The sequence below is a fragment of the Gambusia affinis genome, linkage group LG07 (assembly GCF_019740435.1).
Source record: "Gambusia affinis linkage group LG07, SWU_Gaff_1.0, whole genome shotgun sequence".
Classification (NCBI taxonomy): domain Eukaryota; kingdom Metazoa; phylum Chordata; class Actinopteri; order Cyprinodontiformes; family Poeciliidae; genus Gambusia; species Gambusia affinis.
Genome location: NC_057874.1, coordinates 13,087,092 through 13,106,515, shown reverse-complemented (window position 1 = coordinate 13,106,515; position 19,424 = coordinate 13,087,092). Strand labels below are relative to the sequence as shown.

Genomic DNA, 19,424 nt, shown 5'->3' with positions numbered 1-19,424 from the left:
TACCACCGTGCCAAGTCCCAGTGATAGTCCAGACAAAACCAAGAGCGTGTCATTGCAGCAACACTCTTAAATCATCCGGCTTCAACAACAGACACACAGCACTCTTTCATTCAATCTAAACTAGTTTAAAAAGTCCTATGAAGGCTGTAGATGACTGTTCATCTTCAATTAGAAATTACATTCATTATAAATGATCAGTCTACTTTGAAAACAGCTGACATGTGGAAATCAGTGTAAGGTTTTTGAAATGTTAGTAATGCTGTGGTGACTCATCATCCAGTTAGATAACCCAATGCTTTGTGATTCAGCTTGTACATCAAGGTTTTAAAATGCTGTGGTAGCAAAAATGTTAATATTTAATAAATAAAATGTAAAAATGCAAGAAGAAGAAAGAATTGTAATGCAGTTTAAAGACGGGTAAAAGTCAAATTCTTTTTTAGTGTGCCATAAGTTATTTTATTGTACACAAAATCAATCTTCCAGGTCATAATTATATTAACCCAAGAGGGTGATGCAAGTACAACTAAATAATAATAAAGAAGTTTGCATTTTTCTCAATATCCTGCTACATTTAGTAAATATGATACGAAAATACTAAAATATGATACTAAATTTACTTTACAAATTTTCCACAAAATGTGCCTCTAGTTATAAAAACTACATAACTTCTTTTTCAAAAACTGAATTTTCTACCAACTGTTTGGCTTTGGAGGGTTAAGCTAATATTTGTCATTTCACTTTGTAGCTTAGTTTTCATTTATCTTCCTCTCCATGGCAGTATGAAAATAGCACTAGATTATTTTTAGCGCTAAAGATAAAAAAAAAACACATCTCCATAAATAGAAGATTCTCTGGCACCTTTACATGAACTCCCATCAAGTTTCCAAATTGTACATCTTTTAAAAGCTGGCTTTTGTTGGTTTTACTTAAGAGTGGCTGTGGCTGTTTAAATCAAAGATCTAATTTATTCTTGACTGAAACAAAATAAATGTGATTTGTGCTATAAAAAAAAACATAAAGTGTGGTTTTCTCTGCACTTTACCAATGTACCAATTATCACATCTGATAATTGGTACATGTCTGCAGAGAGCCACTTGCTGGTGAATCTCACCTTTTAGCGCCACACCACTGTTTTATCTCCTCCTCTCCCTGTGGGACTTCTCCAGCTGACCCTGAATTGACCCACGGGATTTCATGGATTTCCTGGCTGCTGGGAGGTCTGTTTTCCTTTCCTGTCCCACTCAGCGACTGAAGCTCCTGTCTTTTTCCTCAGGCAGTTAGAGGAGACATGACTGTCCAACCAGCTGACTTGCTTACACTACATGCTTATGTGCAGATTTATGACTGGCCTGACTGAGGACCAAGCTTGAGGCAAGCATTTGGCATTACGCTGCTGATTAATTTGTACTGAGCTTTCTTTAGGGCTAACAACAATTCAAATGTGGGAATTTCATCAATGAGTTGGTAAATTGCAAGTTATTTTACTGTTTGACAATTTAATTTCATTACTTATATCTTATATAAGAACCGCTTACAAAAGCATACAAGGTCTTGACCATTTTAGTTTGTGTCACTTAAATGTGAAGTGAAATTACAATGATTTCAAACTCTTTTGAACAAAAAATCTGACAAGTGTGGCATGTGTTTATAGTTTACCTCTTTTCTTTACTATGACACACCAGCAGAATAACGAAACATAGTGTACAGCTAGAACTGCAATCACAACGTATTCCAGTGCTTGAATGGTCCAGTCAAAGTCCAGATCTATAACCATTTGAGAATCTGAGGCAAAATTTGAAAAATAATGTTCACAGACTGTCTCTGTCCAATCTATGACTTTGGTGTAGACTGCAAGAAAGAAATGCCTCTGCACCAGAGGCTGCAGTGTAAGACGGCTACACAAAGTATTGACTTATTATGACTAAATGCAAATCTACACCACACTTTTCAGATTTTTATTTGTATTAAAAAAAAGTGTTTAAAAGGCATTCACTCTTATCTGATGAAACCTGCAGCCCGATTACTAATAAAAACGCAGGTATACTATTTGTAAAACAGTAGAAAAATATTTCAGCGTTAGCTCGGCGTTGGGTGGGTCAGTACTGTGTGTCTCGTAAAGACGTATGCTGTGTCACTGGCGGCAGGCAGGAAATCCGCTCTGTCTGCTCGTGATCTTATCATGAATAAGAAGATCTGCATTCCAACCAGGTGACAGGGACACCGAGCTCACGTCCAAACTCGTTCCTAAATCCTCCTCCTTGTCTGTCTGGAATCCTCTCCTTTTTCTTTTTGTGCTTTTATAGTCGCCTATTAACCCACGGATTGTCTACCTTTTGCCGGTCGGACCTTGACGCACATGCTGTGTGCAAATCCACATGCATGCAAAGCTTTCAAGTCAGGTCAGGTTGAGCTGGAGAGCCCGAAATCAGATATGTGAAAACACTGGCCCCGCAGCTCGGCCCGAGATCTAACAAAATGTGAGACACACTGAGCGTCTGGCATCAACCGCTGTACTTGGCATCAAAATTCTAAGAGCTGTGCTTTCTCCACGCTGAGGACCGATCCGAAACATCTGACACAGTAAACTAAGAGAGAAAAACATATAGATGGCAAAGCACCAGAGGACAAGGTGGCGCAGTAAACTAAGAGAGAAAAACATATAGATGGCAAAGCACCAGAGGGACAAAGGTGGCGGCACAGCGGGGTTCAGCCAGGGTAGACTCACCCCAGGAGAACAGCTGGGTTCGTACACAAACCCTAAAGCAACCGAGATAACACAGTGTGTGTGTGACGTATTCACCACTTTAGAAGAATTGCAAACATTAATTTATTAGTATTAAGCATTTATTTATATGTGAAACATTATTTCTGTCATATTAAAGTGAATTCAGCCAGATTGGAGTAAATATTTTGAGACTCCAAAATAGACTCAAGCTGCTAGTTGAACAGGACATTTACAAAACAGATTTTAATGTTTGGAAAGGACAAAAAAAAATGGCAGGCCTCCTAGTATTTTTTCCCAACAGTTGCAAAGACAGAGCTATGACATAACTCAGCTTAGCACATCTGCTAAAGAAATGCTGAATGGAGCATTTATGAGAGGAAATTTGCTACTATTTTCTGAAGGAAAACCGTCTAAACAGTAAATCTCATTCGCCTACTTTGTTGCCTGTCGTCATTGTTATGGATAATGTGAGAAGCAGACAGGTGCATGAACATAAAAAAAACCCCACTGTATCTGTAAATGACACAATGATACGCTCAGAGGCTCCTTTATTAGATACAATGTGGAGCACTGGGTTGAACGCCATTGTACCTTCAGAACCGCCAAAATTAATTCATTGAACAAAGTGTAAGAAAAATTCCTCAGAGATTTTGGTCCATACTGACACAACAGCTTCCAGACATGTATCCAAAAAGTTGGGTTATAATCTGGTGAAGCCATTGGAGTCCGGTGAACTCAATGTTTTGATGACGAAATCTGTTTCAGAGGATCTGAGTTTTGTGTGAAGGTGCTAGACAATAAATCAATAACAATATTGTAATAAACACGTGATCAATATCACGTCTGATTCAATAATTTCACTGGACTCTGACTCAGTGCCGCACAGCATTCTGGGGGATGTAGGCAGAGAAAAGGCTTTACTTCTCAGCAAGGTTGGTGCCATAAACTAACTCACTCACTCACTCACTCACTCTTTGGTTACCTTATAACAGCCTGTTGAGTAACTTGTGGTCACCTAGCAACCACATGTTGAGTTACTTAGGCAGCAGAAGTTTAAGGTTTCGCTGTGTCTCACAACTGCTTAAAAATAAAAACAATGTGGAGTGAAAACTGTGGATAAAGCATCAAAGGTCACATGACTAATTTGGCAATATTTCAGATATTTAAAACAAAAAATTAATCAATAATTATTGATATTGACTGATATGAAAAGCTTATATCATGATATGTTTTTCAGCTTTATTGTCCATGCCATTACACCACCAGCAACCTGCAACATTGCTACAAGGCATGCTGTGTCCATACGTTTATGTTGTAGCATCAAGTTGCTACCATGTGATTGGCTGATTTGCCTTTTGTGTTCAACTCATTAGCAATAATTTGATGTCAAGTGATTTGTTCTATCTTTAAACCTGAATAAGAACTTATTATTTCCCTTTATGATCACAATTTGAAAAAAAAATATATTTCCCAATAAACAATTTGGACACACCTACAGGCATTTCCAGCAAAAAAATAAAATTTATGGATTAAAAAAGTAGATTTTCTTACTCTTTTTTTAAAGTATGTATATTGTCGTTTAAGACTCTGCTTGTTCAGGTAGTCTCTTTACCTCAGTGTCTGAAAATCCTCCATATTTGGGCTGGGTAAATAAATTTCCTACACACTTGCCTAAACTAATTTTTTTATGTTTCAACAGTCTTAAAGATTAAAGCAGAGGTGTAGCAGTAATTGTTGCTCACCTTTTGCAGTATTTTCCACATTGTAATGGTTTCCAAATAAAACTGTAATGGTAGAAACAGACTCAGAAGTTTCTGCTGACCTTAGAGAATCTGGTTAGAAAAAAAACATAATTGGCTGTTGCCAAAGAAAGGTTGGGATTTTGTTTTTAGATGCACATGGATGCCATTTAAAAGGAATTAAAAAGCGTTTTCTGCTTACTTTGACATTTAAAAAAACTAATACCCATTTATATAACAAACTAGACTGATAAGGCAGTGTATGTTTGTACAGCACTGCCATATAGACAATAGATAATCCAAAGTGCGTAAAATTTTTTAAAACAAATAGCAAATACATCATTAAAATTAACTTATAGAGTAATCTAAAAAAAAAAAAAAAACTAAAACAAGCATTTCTACATTCAGTCTTAATTTAAAATAATTTCTTCCAATCTCAAGTTTTTAGGAAGTTATTTTCAGAGTTGAGGAATACAGAAACTGAATGTTTCCTCAATTTGTTTAATTCTGGTCCTGGAAATAAAGAGCAAACATATTTCTGTTTCATATCAGATCAGCAAGTCTTAAAGATATTAAGGTCCAAGACAATTCAGTGCCTCAGAGACCAATAACAAGATTATAAATCTATCCTTTTATTAACAGGGGGTCAAATGCACCATCACAATGACATAACCTACAGAAAGTAAAAGACTGCACTAGTTTTGCTGTGCTATGATTTGACAGCAAACTGTTTGTTCTGTGAATCCTGTTGAGGTGATTGTAGGATTTAGTAATAGATGTAGATTTTATAGCAGAGGCCCATAGCAACACTCAAGCTTCTTGTGTGCCTTTTAGTTTTTAGCCCTCAATGAATCTAGCATTTTTGAAACTAAAAACAATTATGCCTAAATTCAGTTCTTTACACTTACTGATTTTGGACACAATGAATCTGTGTCTGTTAGTTGTGGTAATGTGGCGACTGGACTATTACATTTGTGTGTTGTCAGGCTACTTACAGTAAGACTTATAGTAGTGCTGCATGACCAGAGCTACGGGAAGCAAACAGAAAGATTAGGAGTGCATTCATACCAGCCCATTCTGGTCCACTTTTATCCATTTGCCTAGAAAGTCTGGTTCATTTGCTTGTACTACTACTACATATGTGAATGCCAAGCAGACCAGAGAGCGCCCTTAAAAGCAGAAAATGGACAACAGCGCTGGGCATCCCGGCTAAACAGAACCAAAACAAACGCACAAGTCTAGCACTAGCGGGCGAAATGGCTCGTGGTTTTTTGCCACAGTGGAAGGTGAAATCCTACAACCGCTAAAGTTTGATGCCACTCCATTTTTGTTTGCATTTCTTGAAAAAAGAAGTTGCACTCAGTGTCTTCTTCAGATGTTTTCATGTTGTTTCCTTCAGTAGTTCTTGGTGCAGCATCACCACAGGAGAGGGGGGGGACAGGTTTTTTAAAATGTTTACTCCGTTTGACACAGTGCAGTGTGAGAATGTACCTCACCAGCAGAAAATGTAACGAATGTTGCAATTTTTGTCCCCAATCTAACCCAGTCTACAACACTATCAGGTGTGAAAACACCCTAAAAGTGAACCGGGGATGAAGCCTTGAGGAATTCAGTTCAAATTTGATTGCTAAAGAACACAAACTATTCCCAGTCTGCAGGTTTAGTGGAGTATGTCCACCAGTGACGTGCGGTGAGGTTCATAGCTGGTGAGGCACTGACGTCATCAGAATCAGATTTGCAAATAGATGCATAGATTGACAGCAGTTTACAGGTTATGTTTCACTTATGCATCCTTACACATACAAACTGTAGCTCACAAAACACACATTTCCTTAAAAAAACAAAACAAAAAATCACTATCTCTATTATAATCTATCGCTGCACTTGACTTGCTTCCCGAATCGTTTAGCCTAGCTCGCTGTCACTTACTCGGCAGTTGAGGAGTGAACAAGGCAGCGTCTGGGATCTTGAGCGCCCTGCCATGAGGCAAGAGAACTGCCTGCCTCACCTCGAACCTGTTCTCTGCCGTTTATAATCGCTCATTACGAAACACGTTACACAAACACAGTTGGTGACAAAAGCACTGTACATTATATACATAAGCTAAATTATTGGAAATAAGTTCACATATTAAATTTGTTTAAACCATTCCAGGTTGCAATCCAAGGTGAGGCAGAGCTCGCTGCTGCCTCACCGGCATCGCTTCCAAGCATATGAATGGGAAAATAAGAAAATTCAGCGATTTTGAACAAATAAAAATCGAAATTGGTGAAGCTACATGAAACATAAATATTTTTTAGTACAAACCACCGGATGAATATAACAATTTAAATTACTTTATGATTATATATTTTCTTCCTTTCCATGATGGCTGGTGAGGCACTGCCTCACCTGCCTCCCCTGACCGCACGTCACTGATGTCCACTCATCCAATTTGGAAGGTGAATGGGTGGATCAATATGTTATGATCAACTGTCAATACAGCAACATCAACAAAACAGTTTTAGATTGATTTCTACTAAGAAATATATAATTTAAAACCTTAACCACTGCAGTTTTAGTGTTGTGTGGTGGTGAAGCCCTAACTGGACAGCACTGGAGAGAAGGAGTAAATTTGTAATTGCCGTAATTACGTCAATGAGAAGTGAAATGCCAGTGATCAAGGTAAGCATAATTATATAAGTACTAAACAGACAATATTTTTTTCCACTTTATGTTTTTCTCAGTCATTATCAGGTGAAGCACCAAAATGCTTTCATAAAGACCCAGCGATAAGGAACAGAAAAGCTCTGTTAAAAGCTCCCTGAAGCTTTTTAGTCTGACTCCTGGTTGTGCTGCAGCCTCTCTGCCCTATATAAAACACACTTAGCGTGCATTTACAGCAGCCCTAAATACAAGTCTAGCTCGTTTGCTCAAAGAGTCTGATTTGTTTGAGGAGTTGTGAAAGTGCAGTCCGACTGGTGCAGATCACAGACCCAAACTCTGAAGGGCCTAAAAATATAGGTGCAGTTTGACTTTAAGTGAACCTTATGCTGGAGCAGACTTCAACAAAGGGCACTGTGAGTAAACACATATAAGTGAATCACAAGGCCTGGTTCATTTGAATAACTGCATTGTCATAGCAAAATCAAACCAGCAAACAGCGTCAACCCCAATCAAACTCAATTCTCAATCGTTCCAGGTCTACTGGATTAAAAGGTGTGAATATGATTTTAGAGACAGAAGAGGCAACAGAGTTGACAGCAAATAGCAGCGTTCCCAAAAGAGCATTAAAACTCTCAAAATTAATTTCCCAAGAACGTTTTTCACCATATTAGCTGTCAGTACATGTGCATCCCACATAGAAAAAACAACATCAGCTCCTTTTATTGATTCATCTGTGCCCATCTCATCCTGTTCAGATTGCAGTGGGGGTAATGGCGATCGCCAGCAGTCAATCGGCACCAAGAACTGTTTAAACAACCACAGCATGCTGGTCAAGTTGTTCTCTTTACCTCCATGTAGGTACTGGTACATCTTGCTGAAGAGACAAATATCACAGTAGTACAAGGGTAACTCTGTATATTTGCATATAAATCTGATAAGATCGAGGTCTAGACACAAAGCGTTTCACAAGGGGAATTTACTTCCAGCGGTTCTTGGTTTCATTGCTGTGCTTTCAATTTTTAGAAAATACAAATGACCTGATATTCTGTTGCCCATTTACTTCAGATTACATTTTAGAGTTGTGCAGATATGTAACACATAGATATATTGTTGACTGAACAAGCAGAAAAAGACATATTTAAATTTAGACTCTTTCGTTCCAATATCAGCTGGTTTCACTTCATGTTAGTGCTGTAGCAAAAAATATGTTTGATATACAGTAGATACTAAATTAATCTATAACAATCTAAATATTTGGTGCAGTAGCTTTGCTCATGCCACTGCATGGTCCACAAGCTATCCTGAATAAAACCAATTAAAAACACAGTGAATGGTATAATCACGTAGTTCCTGGGAAGACTACAACATTTCATCCTACATCATATATTCTGTAGACATTCACTAACAAACTGGCTTGCAACCAGAAAAAAAACAAACTTTCAGCTCGACCAGCACTGACCAGTGATGAGCCAATTGGACACTCAGTGGGTCACAATAGCAACAAAATGAAATCTGAGAAATCTCTGGGGAGTGAGAAGCTACTGAAAAGAAAATTATTTCTGACATGTCGAGACCTGTCTGTGGTTTATTCAAGATGCAGGGGAGCGAGAGAGAGCAAGATTTTCAGCTGATAAAAGAAAGGCTGAACTCGGTACATCAAATTAGCTTTTTTTTTAATCCTCTTGAGCCTCTGTCTATCAGCAAACATGCTGGATTTATAAATGTTGGCAGCCTTTTGGAAACCTTAAAGTTAAAGTTTCATTCTCTAGAATATACACACAGATTACCTTTTTGCAACGCTAACTCTGCTAAACATGCTAACCATGTAAACTATGGCTTCTCACATATAGAATAATATAACCATAGCTTTTCAGTGCCATTTGCTCACATAGGTTCTGATTTAAAAGTTATTAACAAAGTTGGAATTGGGAGATTAAAGCTTTATGTAAACCACATTAGATTGGTACATTTCTAATCTTATAATTTTGTATTTATGTCATAAAGGAAAGCTTTAATTTTCAACTTCAGCCAGATGCAGCAATCAAGCCTTAGGTTTATGATGCAAATATATGAAGAAAGTTAAAACATCAGACTAACAACAGGGTGAAAGGGAGCATGACTGATAACAGCCTAACTTGGTTATGTCTCAATACTTGCAGAGTTTCAAGTGAAAGGTTAAAACTACTGATCTTTAAAGTCTTAGAAGACTTCAAACGAATGGCCTTTAAACAGCAACCTTCTTATGTTTGGGTCACACTTTAATGCTCCAGTCTGTGCGATTCCTTCAATTCTTTTCGTCTATAGCTGCTTTTTGGCTCTGTTGAATCTATGTTGAGGCTTTCAGAGCCTTAAATCACAGCAGTAAGTAGACATCAGTTGAAAAGGTCTCCCGCCAGGAAGAGAACAAAACCTCTGAATGAAAAGTACAAAAACATCCCATTGGATGAGGCCCTGAATGAGACTCATGATACCTTAAGAAGTGGAAAGCCGCCATTGTTATTTTTCTCCAGCCAGTGAGTTTCATGCGGAAACCAACCAAATTTGATTTGAGAGCATTCATTGTATTTATTTGAGTCAGGAAATGAGAGGCCGAGTCAGGGGAGGAGCAACTGGGTTTGGGCACAACAGAAACCTTACACCTTTTCCCTCAGTCTAAGAAAGAATGAAGGACTTTTTTCTCACCATTTATGGGTTTACTCTGCATTCAGACCTTTATGCTGCGTATTTGTGTAGGTTAAGCATGGATTCAATAAGAAGGAAACCATAATACAGAGCTAAAGTTTCAAGAATAAAATACTGAAATTTCTGTGACTTTTTCCTTTCTCCTAATCTTATTATACAATATGATTTCAAGACCATCCAGCCATCCATTTTATTTAATAAAAAAGGTGACTTAAAACACTTGCATAAAAAGGCACATATTTAGTCAATAAAAAGGAGAACCTGTAATAATAAACAAAGTACATACATACTATGAACAAACTATCTGCTGATGATGTCCAAGTCACACAGACCTCGCGAGAGTACAAAATGTTCATTTAAGACACAACATCCTAGTAATATTGAGCTTTACCATAGAAAACCAGCACACTACACCCAAAGTAAACAACAAATGAAAGTGAAACTTTGAAATGAGCCTGTGCTTGTCATTGGGCAGCTCTTTAAATACGATACTGAGATATGGAACCTGACCAATCCATGTTTTTCTTAACAGTGTGAGGCTTATTTAACAGTGTATGTGATACTGTATTGCCAGCTGCAGTTTCCTATATCTTTAGGTCAAGTAACTAAGTCATGTGACCCAAACAAGTTTCCTTTTTGTCCACCAGAAGAACAATGCAACTATCTAATAGTCTGCCAATTGCCAACATGTAGGTTTTGCCAAGGGCGTTGGTGTATGTTCTGGATGTCATGATTGAAACAGAACTGGAAAGAAGGTTTGTTTGTTTTTTATATGTGGACTTCAAAGAACAGCAACCTTTATGAGGGCAAACACTGGGGAAAGATTACATTTTATGGAAGCTAAGAAAAAAAACACATGGAAGCAGTAAACACTGCTGTATGAGTAACTTGACCTTAGCATCTAGTTTTCTTTTAAATAGGTGATAACTTCTACTTTGCTATTAAGTTCCTGCATAATTGCACAAACATAGATACATCAAAATTGACACAGAAATGTAGTGTTTATGTCCAGTGATTGCTGTCAGTACGCATTGCAATTCACCTTTCATTTAGATGTGGACAGGTTAGTGACAGGTGGCTGGTCATTTTGTCCCTTGGCCATTTCTTTCTGTTGCAGGTTTGATTGTTTCATTCCTATCCCTTCCAGGAATTGTCTGCTGCAGGATGCTTTGTACCAACTACTTATTACCTATAAGCGAAACGTTTTGCACCTGCTTTTATGAGTGATGAATTAAAGTATTTTTTTAATTTTCTTATAGTCCACTGTAAGGAAATGTGGTTATTAGCTACCAGCAGGTCAACTGATTGGTCAATGCAGGTATCAAAACCACAATCACTGGAAATATGGCAGTATGTAAAGTCATTCTCAATTAAACTGTGAGAAGTTGGCATTTTAATTTTTTTACCTCTGCAAAAAAAATCAGAATTTATCAGTGGAAATAAGTGGGGGACACAGTGGTACAAACATGAGTATGAAACGATTTGGTTGTGGGAAATGACAAGATATTCCACATTAGTAGCATCACAATTCATGCTGCACATGGGCACCAAAGCAATGACTCAATAAGAACATTTCTTAATTTCCCACAGTACTTTGGATACAATTTGCTCACCTCAAGTTGATGGTTGCTTGAAAGTAAAAGTTAAAGAACTTTCTGAAAAATTCAACTAATTATCTGACTACCATAAATAAAGAAAGTGGTACCAAGAACAAGTAACAAACCTGCTCATAATGCAGCAACACAGTGAGACACCATTGATCCCAGTATGTACAAGGTATTCAGAATGGAAGCACATCAAAACTAAGTGACAGGCCTTAATGTTCCACAAATATAAAACTTCATTCCCTCACATTTAAATCCACAGAGCTTGTTTTTCTAAAATGCAGATATACAAAAGTAGAATATGTAGACTTATAGGTTCTGAATTGTTCATTAATGTTCTTATACTATTTGGAATACTGGGGTGTAAAACACCCTATTGACTCAACCTGTATATAAACAATGAAAATAACTTGTTTCTAATGTGTAATGATGAACCTTTGAGACATTTCAGAGATTACAAAAAGACACCAGACTTTGATAGAGGACTGTGTACCGTTACTCAAGTTCAGGATAAACAGAAACAGCAAAAAGTCTAACAGGTTGTTTTAGTTTCACCTGCATATATAACAACCTTACCCACAAAGAGCAATCTATTTCTATTGCTATGTGGATTAACCAATACCATGCAGAGTAATTGACAGATAACATTTTTCGGTTTGCCCCCTGCGTTGCCTTGGGCAGTGAGCCATACTGTCCGTATCAACAAACACAACTGGGAATCATTAATTTCTGAATTTAATTAAAAAAGAAGTGGGTGTCACTTCAGGCCTGAGTTTACTGAATCGCATCATTTAGTCTTTTGTCTCCCCAATCCACTGCTAGTTTTTATTTTTTTAATATCTCTGCTACAGGTGGTTCATTTTTACTGTTTTACATGCTGTATTTAAAAATCAAGCATTTCTTCAATTCCACACAGGTCCAAAATGAAAGAAAGAAAAACATGATTTCACCGCTCTATGATGAGCTCTGTTCCTCTTGGGTAAATGTGAAAAACTCTCCTACATTGGCACAAGAAGCAGTTGGTTAGAGGAAATAAACACTGATTTTGATTTGTGAGCAGTCAACTTGTTCAACTACTCAATAAAGGATCTCATCTGCATGAATTAACCTACCTTATATAGTTGTTAATGTTGTGATAGGAAAACTATGACTTTAAAGCATGTCTGTGTAAAAGCATGTCTGTGTAAAAGCATGTCTGTGTAAAAGCATGTCTGTGTAAAAGCATGTCTGTGTAAAAGCACTGATAAGGAATGAACCAACTCAGTTCCTGCTACACAAAAACACAAAAGAATAGGAATTGGATTAAAAGGCTTAATTTTTCATAAGGTCCCTGTACATTCATATTCATTGTCAACAAAAATGCGACATTTATTTTTGTATGTTTGTTGAGTAGAATATGGACAAATCAAGTGATAAAAACTGACTTCCTTTATAAGCAGCATGATTGTCTGTTGTGATACAAGCTCAAGTGAATACTGAAGTATCAAACATCCAAATTCAGTTAAAGTCTAATATGTGATGTATACAATAAATTAAAAACTTAAATTGTGCTAAAAAAGACGACTTGGTTGTCCACAGACTGGCACAAATGTTGACATCAGACTTGTGAGGATGAGAAGCCAGGACCAAAGGAAGACAATATGCCAATATACATTTTTAAAATGCCTCTCAAAGTCCAGGGGATCGCAGGCGCAGACAGAGAGCAGAAAGCACCGGGGGAAGCTGGCTTGCGATGGATCCTTTGAATGGAAGGTCACCATACGCCATGTTTAATTAAATTAATCTCCACACAGATGATGCGCTATGTGTATGACCACACAAAAACACACCAGAGCCAACCCAAGACATAAGAAAACTGAGCAGCTGCAAACAAACAAAGACCATCATGAGAACCAACACTGTCACAAAAACATGGTTCATACATTTTTGCATGACATTCAAAGGTGAGAGAAAAAGGAAAGGAACTAGGGTCATTGATATTTATAATGTTTTATGTAAATCTGTGTAGTTCAATATATTGTTACTATTACGTAAAGTTTTTAGTAGCCCCACTTTTTTTATTTCTACACACTGTCTAAACTGTGAGAGTAAGAGCAATCAATAAAGGGATCTTGATTTTGAACTAATAGAAACTATTTTAATATCAAGGCTACACTTGTGAAAGAGCAAGTCCGAGTTCAAGGTGCATATAAATATATTTTATATATTTTAATGTTGTGTAAACGTGGATAATTTATACAGGCTGTTAATAATCTAAATTATGTAACATGAACATTATTCAAGCTATAAATGTTTAGCTATGACGTGAAATTTTTATTATTATTACTTATTTATTTGATTATTAATATCCACACAATTTAATCAGGAAAGAAATTACTGACTATAAAAATATTTTTCTAAGGGTGTTCTGGGCAAGACGGACAAAGTTAGCACAAAACATGTGCCAGCATTTGCAAAGAAATCAGTTAGTCAAAGCATCTATTTGTACGGCCTCAATGTCATTATGAAGCCCTTTTAAAATCCTCAATGACCTTAAGGTCATTTTCCAAGCAATTCCTGGAGTGAGATGCAGTGTATTTCAATACTCTTCTTTAATAATACAGCATCCTTTACCATAAAAATGAAAAAATGCTGCAGTAACTTTACTGTCAGTAATTTTTGAAGAGGAAAATGAAAGGAATAGTCCTAAGACAAAACCTTGACGGACACCATTAGTTAAAGGAATTGAACTGGAAGTGAAACTGAAAGTGGACACAGTGTTCTCTGCGAAAGGTAATTATGAAACGAGTCAACAGTGTGATCTGTAAGCTGGTTAGTCTCTGCCTCAATAACATGTTATTTACAGTATCAAATTAGTTTGATAAGTCAAGAGAAAGCAGCCAAATATTACTTATTATGAAGTCTTTCCATGGTGTTAGTTACCGGACTGAAAGCGAGGCATTAAGGATGCTGTTTGGCAAGTTCAAATGCAAAGTAAATTTAATTTCTTAATATTTTTGGAAAAATTTCAGACAAATTCTGATCAATTCTGTCACTTAATTACATTTTTCCGAGGAGAGTGACTTTCCAAAACTGTTTTGCCTTTTGCTAAAAATGACATTGATAGGTTTTTTTATTATTATTATTATTCCAACAGGTCATTGTAGCAACACTTACAAAAGAAACAAGTGTGACCTAAAATCCCTTTTTTTTTTTTAGCAGGGAATATATTAGACTACAGCTCAAACTTCAGAAAGTTATCAAATAGCTTTGGTAAAAAGAGACACTGGAATCAGAAGTACATTAATTGTCCAATTTTCTAGAGTTGGTCTCAAAGCTCTCGCAATCTGCATCATCATCATGATCAGAATCATTACTGTCTGATAATTTATTGCGTGCATCACTGCCCCTTCAGAAGCTGAAACCAAACCAGTAGCAGCTGTAATTTCTTGTACCTAAAATTCTTAACTACCATGCCCAACATACAGTGTTAAAAATGCAAATGACAGACATCACTACACTATAAAATAGGTACAAATCTGCACCATGCGATTATTTGATGGATGGACAGACGGACAGATAGGTAGAGCAGGAAAGATGAACATTAAACTAAAAGTGTGTGATTGAGATTAGCTGTCTTATTAAATATCAGTGAACAGTGTGGAACCACTTGGATTTCTAGAAAAATCCCAATCATTTGACCGACTGTGATAAATTTGATTACATCATGCATTACACGGCATTTTACAATCATATTCAGTGATTTCATCCAACATTTGGTCCGCGTCACAGGAACCACAGGATCCTAAAGACAGTTAACTAAAAGGAATGTTTCCCCCCATTTTAAAAAAGGAACTGGTTAGTTTATTTTCTAATACATAAAGAGGACAGCATCATTACAAATAGCTGACATCCGGCAATACCTGTTCTAATAGTTCAAACAGCAAATATACCTTAATAAGCATCAGTGGAAACCATCCTGGCACTCCTGCAGAAGCTAATATCTATGTTCTTTCTTCTCTCCGCTCTTGGAGGTTCAGCCAATAAGCGGCAATAAAAATGAATGGTGCACCTGTATTGGCTGCTTGCTTTGCAAAAGCCAGCTGACAGCATGTCAAGTAGTATTACGCCTTCGTATTTCAACTCCCCAAGCTGTATTTTTATTTCGCAATTATTTTAGATATGTTCTATTACAAAATCCATAGGCAATTTTTTTTCTGAATAATTTGGATTTATGTTCTACAGAAAAATCTGAGAACACGTGAATTTGCAAATATTGAGACAGGAATAGGCAGGACTCCACAGTATTAAAATAATACAATGTTTTATATGGCTGATATTACTTTTCAGCTGTAAATTACAAAAATGTAATTGTTTAACACATTGTTTTATCAACAATGGTGCCAGGTTTTATTAAAAGCCCCCCAAAGTTGGACTCTGTTTAGGAACACATGCATCCAAAGACCGGCCATGCTTACAGGAGCATAAGGTTCTTGAATGTAAAAGATAAACACATAAACATTGGTCTATATAACTGACAGACACATTTGATATTTCAGATGCTGTTTTGCATTCGCAACATAATTATATATAACTCTTTATATTTCCCGATGATACATAAAAAAAAGTCACATTGTCAAAAGCGCGATTCATAATCCTGGGAATGTAGTCATCATGGTCTAGTGGGATTTTTCAAGGGGTGGGGCATATTCCGCTTTCAGATGGGAAACGAGGAAAAAAAAAAAAAAAAACTTCGCTAACTTACGCGGCAGCGGAGACAATGACGAGCTGATTTTACCAGCATATATAGATGTCTGTCCCAATGCCCACGGAGGTAGCGGCAGACGTGATTTTGTAATAAGTTCTCCCACAGCCGGCCCCCTCTCTCTCCCTACCCCCACTTCCATAAACACATCCAGGCACGGACGCGCTATCCCAGCACGGTACAGTTACCCCCGCAAAAGTTGCTCTCCACCATTGACTTTCTCAAACGAGTGAGCAGAGCGACATCGACATCCCCACAGTGGGACCCACACATATAAATACTACAAAATAGCAACAGCGGGCGTCCAGCGTGACAGGAGCGAGCGGTAGAGACCCCCCACACACACACCTACCCCCCTCTCCAACACACTCTAACCCAGCTTGACACTCAGCGGACCTGGGGTTGTTCTCCGGGCTGCGGATTTACTCCACCAAGTCTTTAAGTTGAATTCAGAGCGTTTAGCTTCTCAAGGACACTGCAGCTCACTGTCACAAGCTCTCTATTTTGTCGCGACGGACGCGGGTTTGTTGCCCCGCAGGAGGAGGAGGAGGAGCGGGGGTAGAGAACAAGCCGAAAACGAAGGGGGTGAAAAGCCCGAAAGCGTTTACCTTTTTGCTGTTTCTGCTGTTGTAGCCGTTGTAGGGGTTGATTCCTGCCCTTGGCGGTACGGAGAGCAGCATTTTTCTCGGCGCTATGTCCGGAGCGGCGAGCTCAGCCCAGGCTGCCAGCTGACGTCAGCAGCTGGGGAAGTGAGAGCCTGGAGTCCCGCTGCTAGACTGCGAGTGGTGCTGCTGCTGCTGCTGCTGAAACTGCTGCTGCTGAAACTGCTGCTGCTGCTGCTGCAGGACGGGGCCCCGCTGCTGGCCCCGAGGCCCCTGCAGAGCTCCAGCTCTCCAGCTCCATTAGGGGTCTTACATAGGAGGCCTTTAGATCACATTAATTCACCGTCCAGTGTTATTTCACTCACCAGGGGACTTTGGTAGGGATAAACTGGACAAAAAGGGGTTTGTAAATTCAATTACCAACATTTTAAATCCGCCCCTGAACCCATGTTGTTTCATTAAAAGAATTACAATAATACCTTGTACAACAATTAGCAATAGTGGCGGTCCTTGCAGTTGGTCCTGCAACAGGCCCCCACTAACCCCAAAACACAAACTCGTCTGACAAAACCCAGCCAATATTGTCTTTATGCGGCTTCAAAATTTGTCTTTCATCTTTTCCAGCAATAAAATGTTACATTCCTCTCACTCAGACTTTAATTGCTCCATACTTGGAAGCACGGCCAGCACAGACTGAATAGCTTCGATCACTTCCTCCACTGCCATTACCAAACTACAACACTATATGTGCAGACTGCAATTCTAAAAACAGCACAGAAAATGCTTGTTGATTGTCCCGGTTAAAATTAAGCCACAGAAATCAAGCTGAATGGCAGAAATTCCAGAGAGAACACTCAGACGAGATGAGAATTGAGTAGAATTGCATGAAGGTAATGGCCAGACTTCTCTTTTTCAAACATGTTTGAAAAAAAAGAAGAAAAAAAGTATAATAGTGCTTTTTCATCTCCGAAAAAAAAATTCCCCACTTTTAGAAGACAACATGAGCAGCTAGATTAACTTCAACAGGAGAATGCAGCATCTCGCCACATAAAACATTATTTCAGGTGATCTTTCTGGTGTTTTGTGACTGTAAATCAATGGCTTGCCCCTCCTGACTTTTCATCATGATTTCTTTAACTAAGCTTTTCTTATTTTAAAAAACTTAAACGTTTCATATAAATGAACACGAGTACTTGAGTCCATCATATCCTGTGATTCCTGGCAGGTTGATCATTTAAAATAAATTATTACACAATAAAAAAAAAACTGCTAAAGAAAAGTCTATATAGAGTAGGGAAACCTAACACAGATTTTTTCTTTTATTTGTTTTGATACACAAAGGTAACCTGAGCAAATGTAAAAGCTGTTGTTAAGGGAGTACTTAAGTTATCTCTTGCCAATGATTAGAAAAAGGCATCAGCCCTCACAATCCTGCTAAGACAAGTAGGCATATTTAATTTCCATCCTAAAGCATGAACCCGTGTCGGAGTGGCGGGAACATCCCAGACAAGTTGCTAGGCCATCACAGGGCAACACAGAGAAGCACAGAGCGAACAAGTATGCACACAAACATTCATACCTAAGGGCAATTTAGAAAAACCAATTAGCCTAACAGTAATGTTTTGCAGCAGCAGCTCTCTAAAGCTTGGGGGATTTCTGTCTCCTCCCTCCAAACTTTGCCTGTTGGAAAGATCAACTCTGATTGTGTTTCTAATGGGAGCTTCCAAAGTTGTGAAGATCAACGCACATACACCTTGCCATGTTTTCATGAACTTCAAAATTTGAAGGGTCGCTAAGAGAAATGGGTCGTTGTGTTGGTCATTGTATACCTAAGGGAAGCATAATGTTTACATTACTAATTAAAAAGTAAAGTATAACTAAAAACAAAATTCTTTTGCAGGAACAGTTTAAAGTGCCACCATCTCTGCTTTAAATTTGAAATGTGAAACACAAAAAACCTCCTTAGTGACCAAAATCTAGAGGTCATTCCACCCAGAAATCTGTGTAGTTCCTAGAGACAAACATCCTAATTATCATTCGGTTACATCATTTGGTTTGTAGGGTTAATGTTATAGACATGTAATCTTTTTCTTTTTTCTGTGCTTAGTAACATCATTGTATTTGTTGTTGTCCTCTTGATTTTTCTGCTTCTTAATGGCTTGAAAACAAATTAGATTATGACAAACATTTAAGGCATTTTTTAAAAAAACCCCCACAACAAATCTGAAAAACTTTAACAGTTTGTGTTAAACACAGCTCACAATGAAGATATTTCTAAAAACAAAAAACGGTCTGAAGTGAACAGCTTGATCCAATCACTGGCAGCAGTAGCTGTACCACCATTAATGTCCTGTAGTTTCTTCTGAAGGTCACAGACGAAACCTGTTAAATCACAGAGACACACAGAGAAGGTACTAAACCAAAACATTCTGCCTCCCACTTTGTACCCAGGACTGCTTCATTTTCCACTTTGGCTTCATTTTTGTATTCAAACATCTCCTGAATTTCTATTGCTGGCAGCAACAGACATGAAAATGCAACAGAAAGAAACAGAGGCATTTAAAGTAATCGATATGAGGCACTTGTAAAATAACTTGTACACCTCCTTCTTATAAACACAGTTACAAACAGAAACAACAATTCTGCCTTTGGTTCAGGTTGTTCCATGGATTTTACTTCAGG

General features: G+C 37.8%; 1 protein-coding gene across 1 annotated transcript in view; it reads right to left on the bottom strand.

Annotated features, from left to right (window-relative positions):
- The window catches only part of LOC122834489 (RNA-binding motif, single-stranded-interacting protein 2-like), a 41,096-nt gene extending 24,183 nt beyond the window's left edge, over positions 1 to 16,913 (bottom strand). Inside the window, exon 1 of the mRNA XM_044122980.1 lies at positions 16,749 to 16,913. Within this exon, the coding sequence (XP_043978915.1) occupies positions 16,749 to 16,820 (72 nt within the window). The 5' untranslated portion in view covers positions 16,821 to 16,913. The remainder of the gene's footprint in view (positions 1 to 16,748) is intronic.
- Positions 16,914 to 19,424: the final 2,511 nt, after the last annotated feature.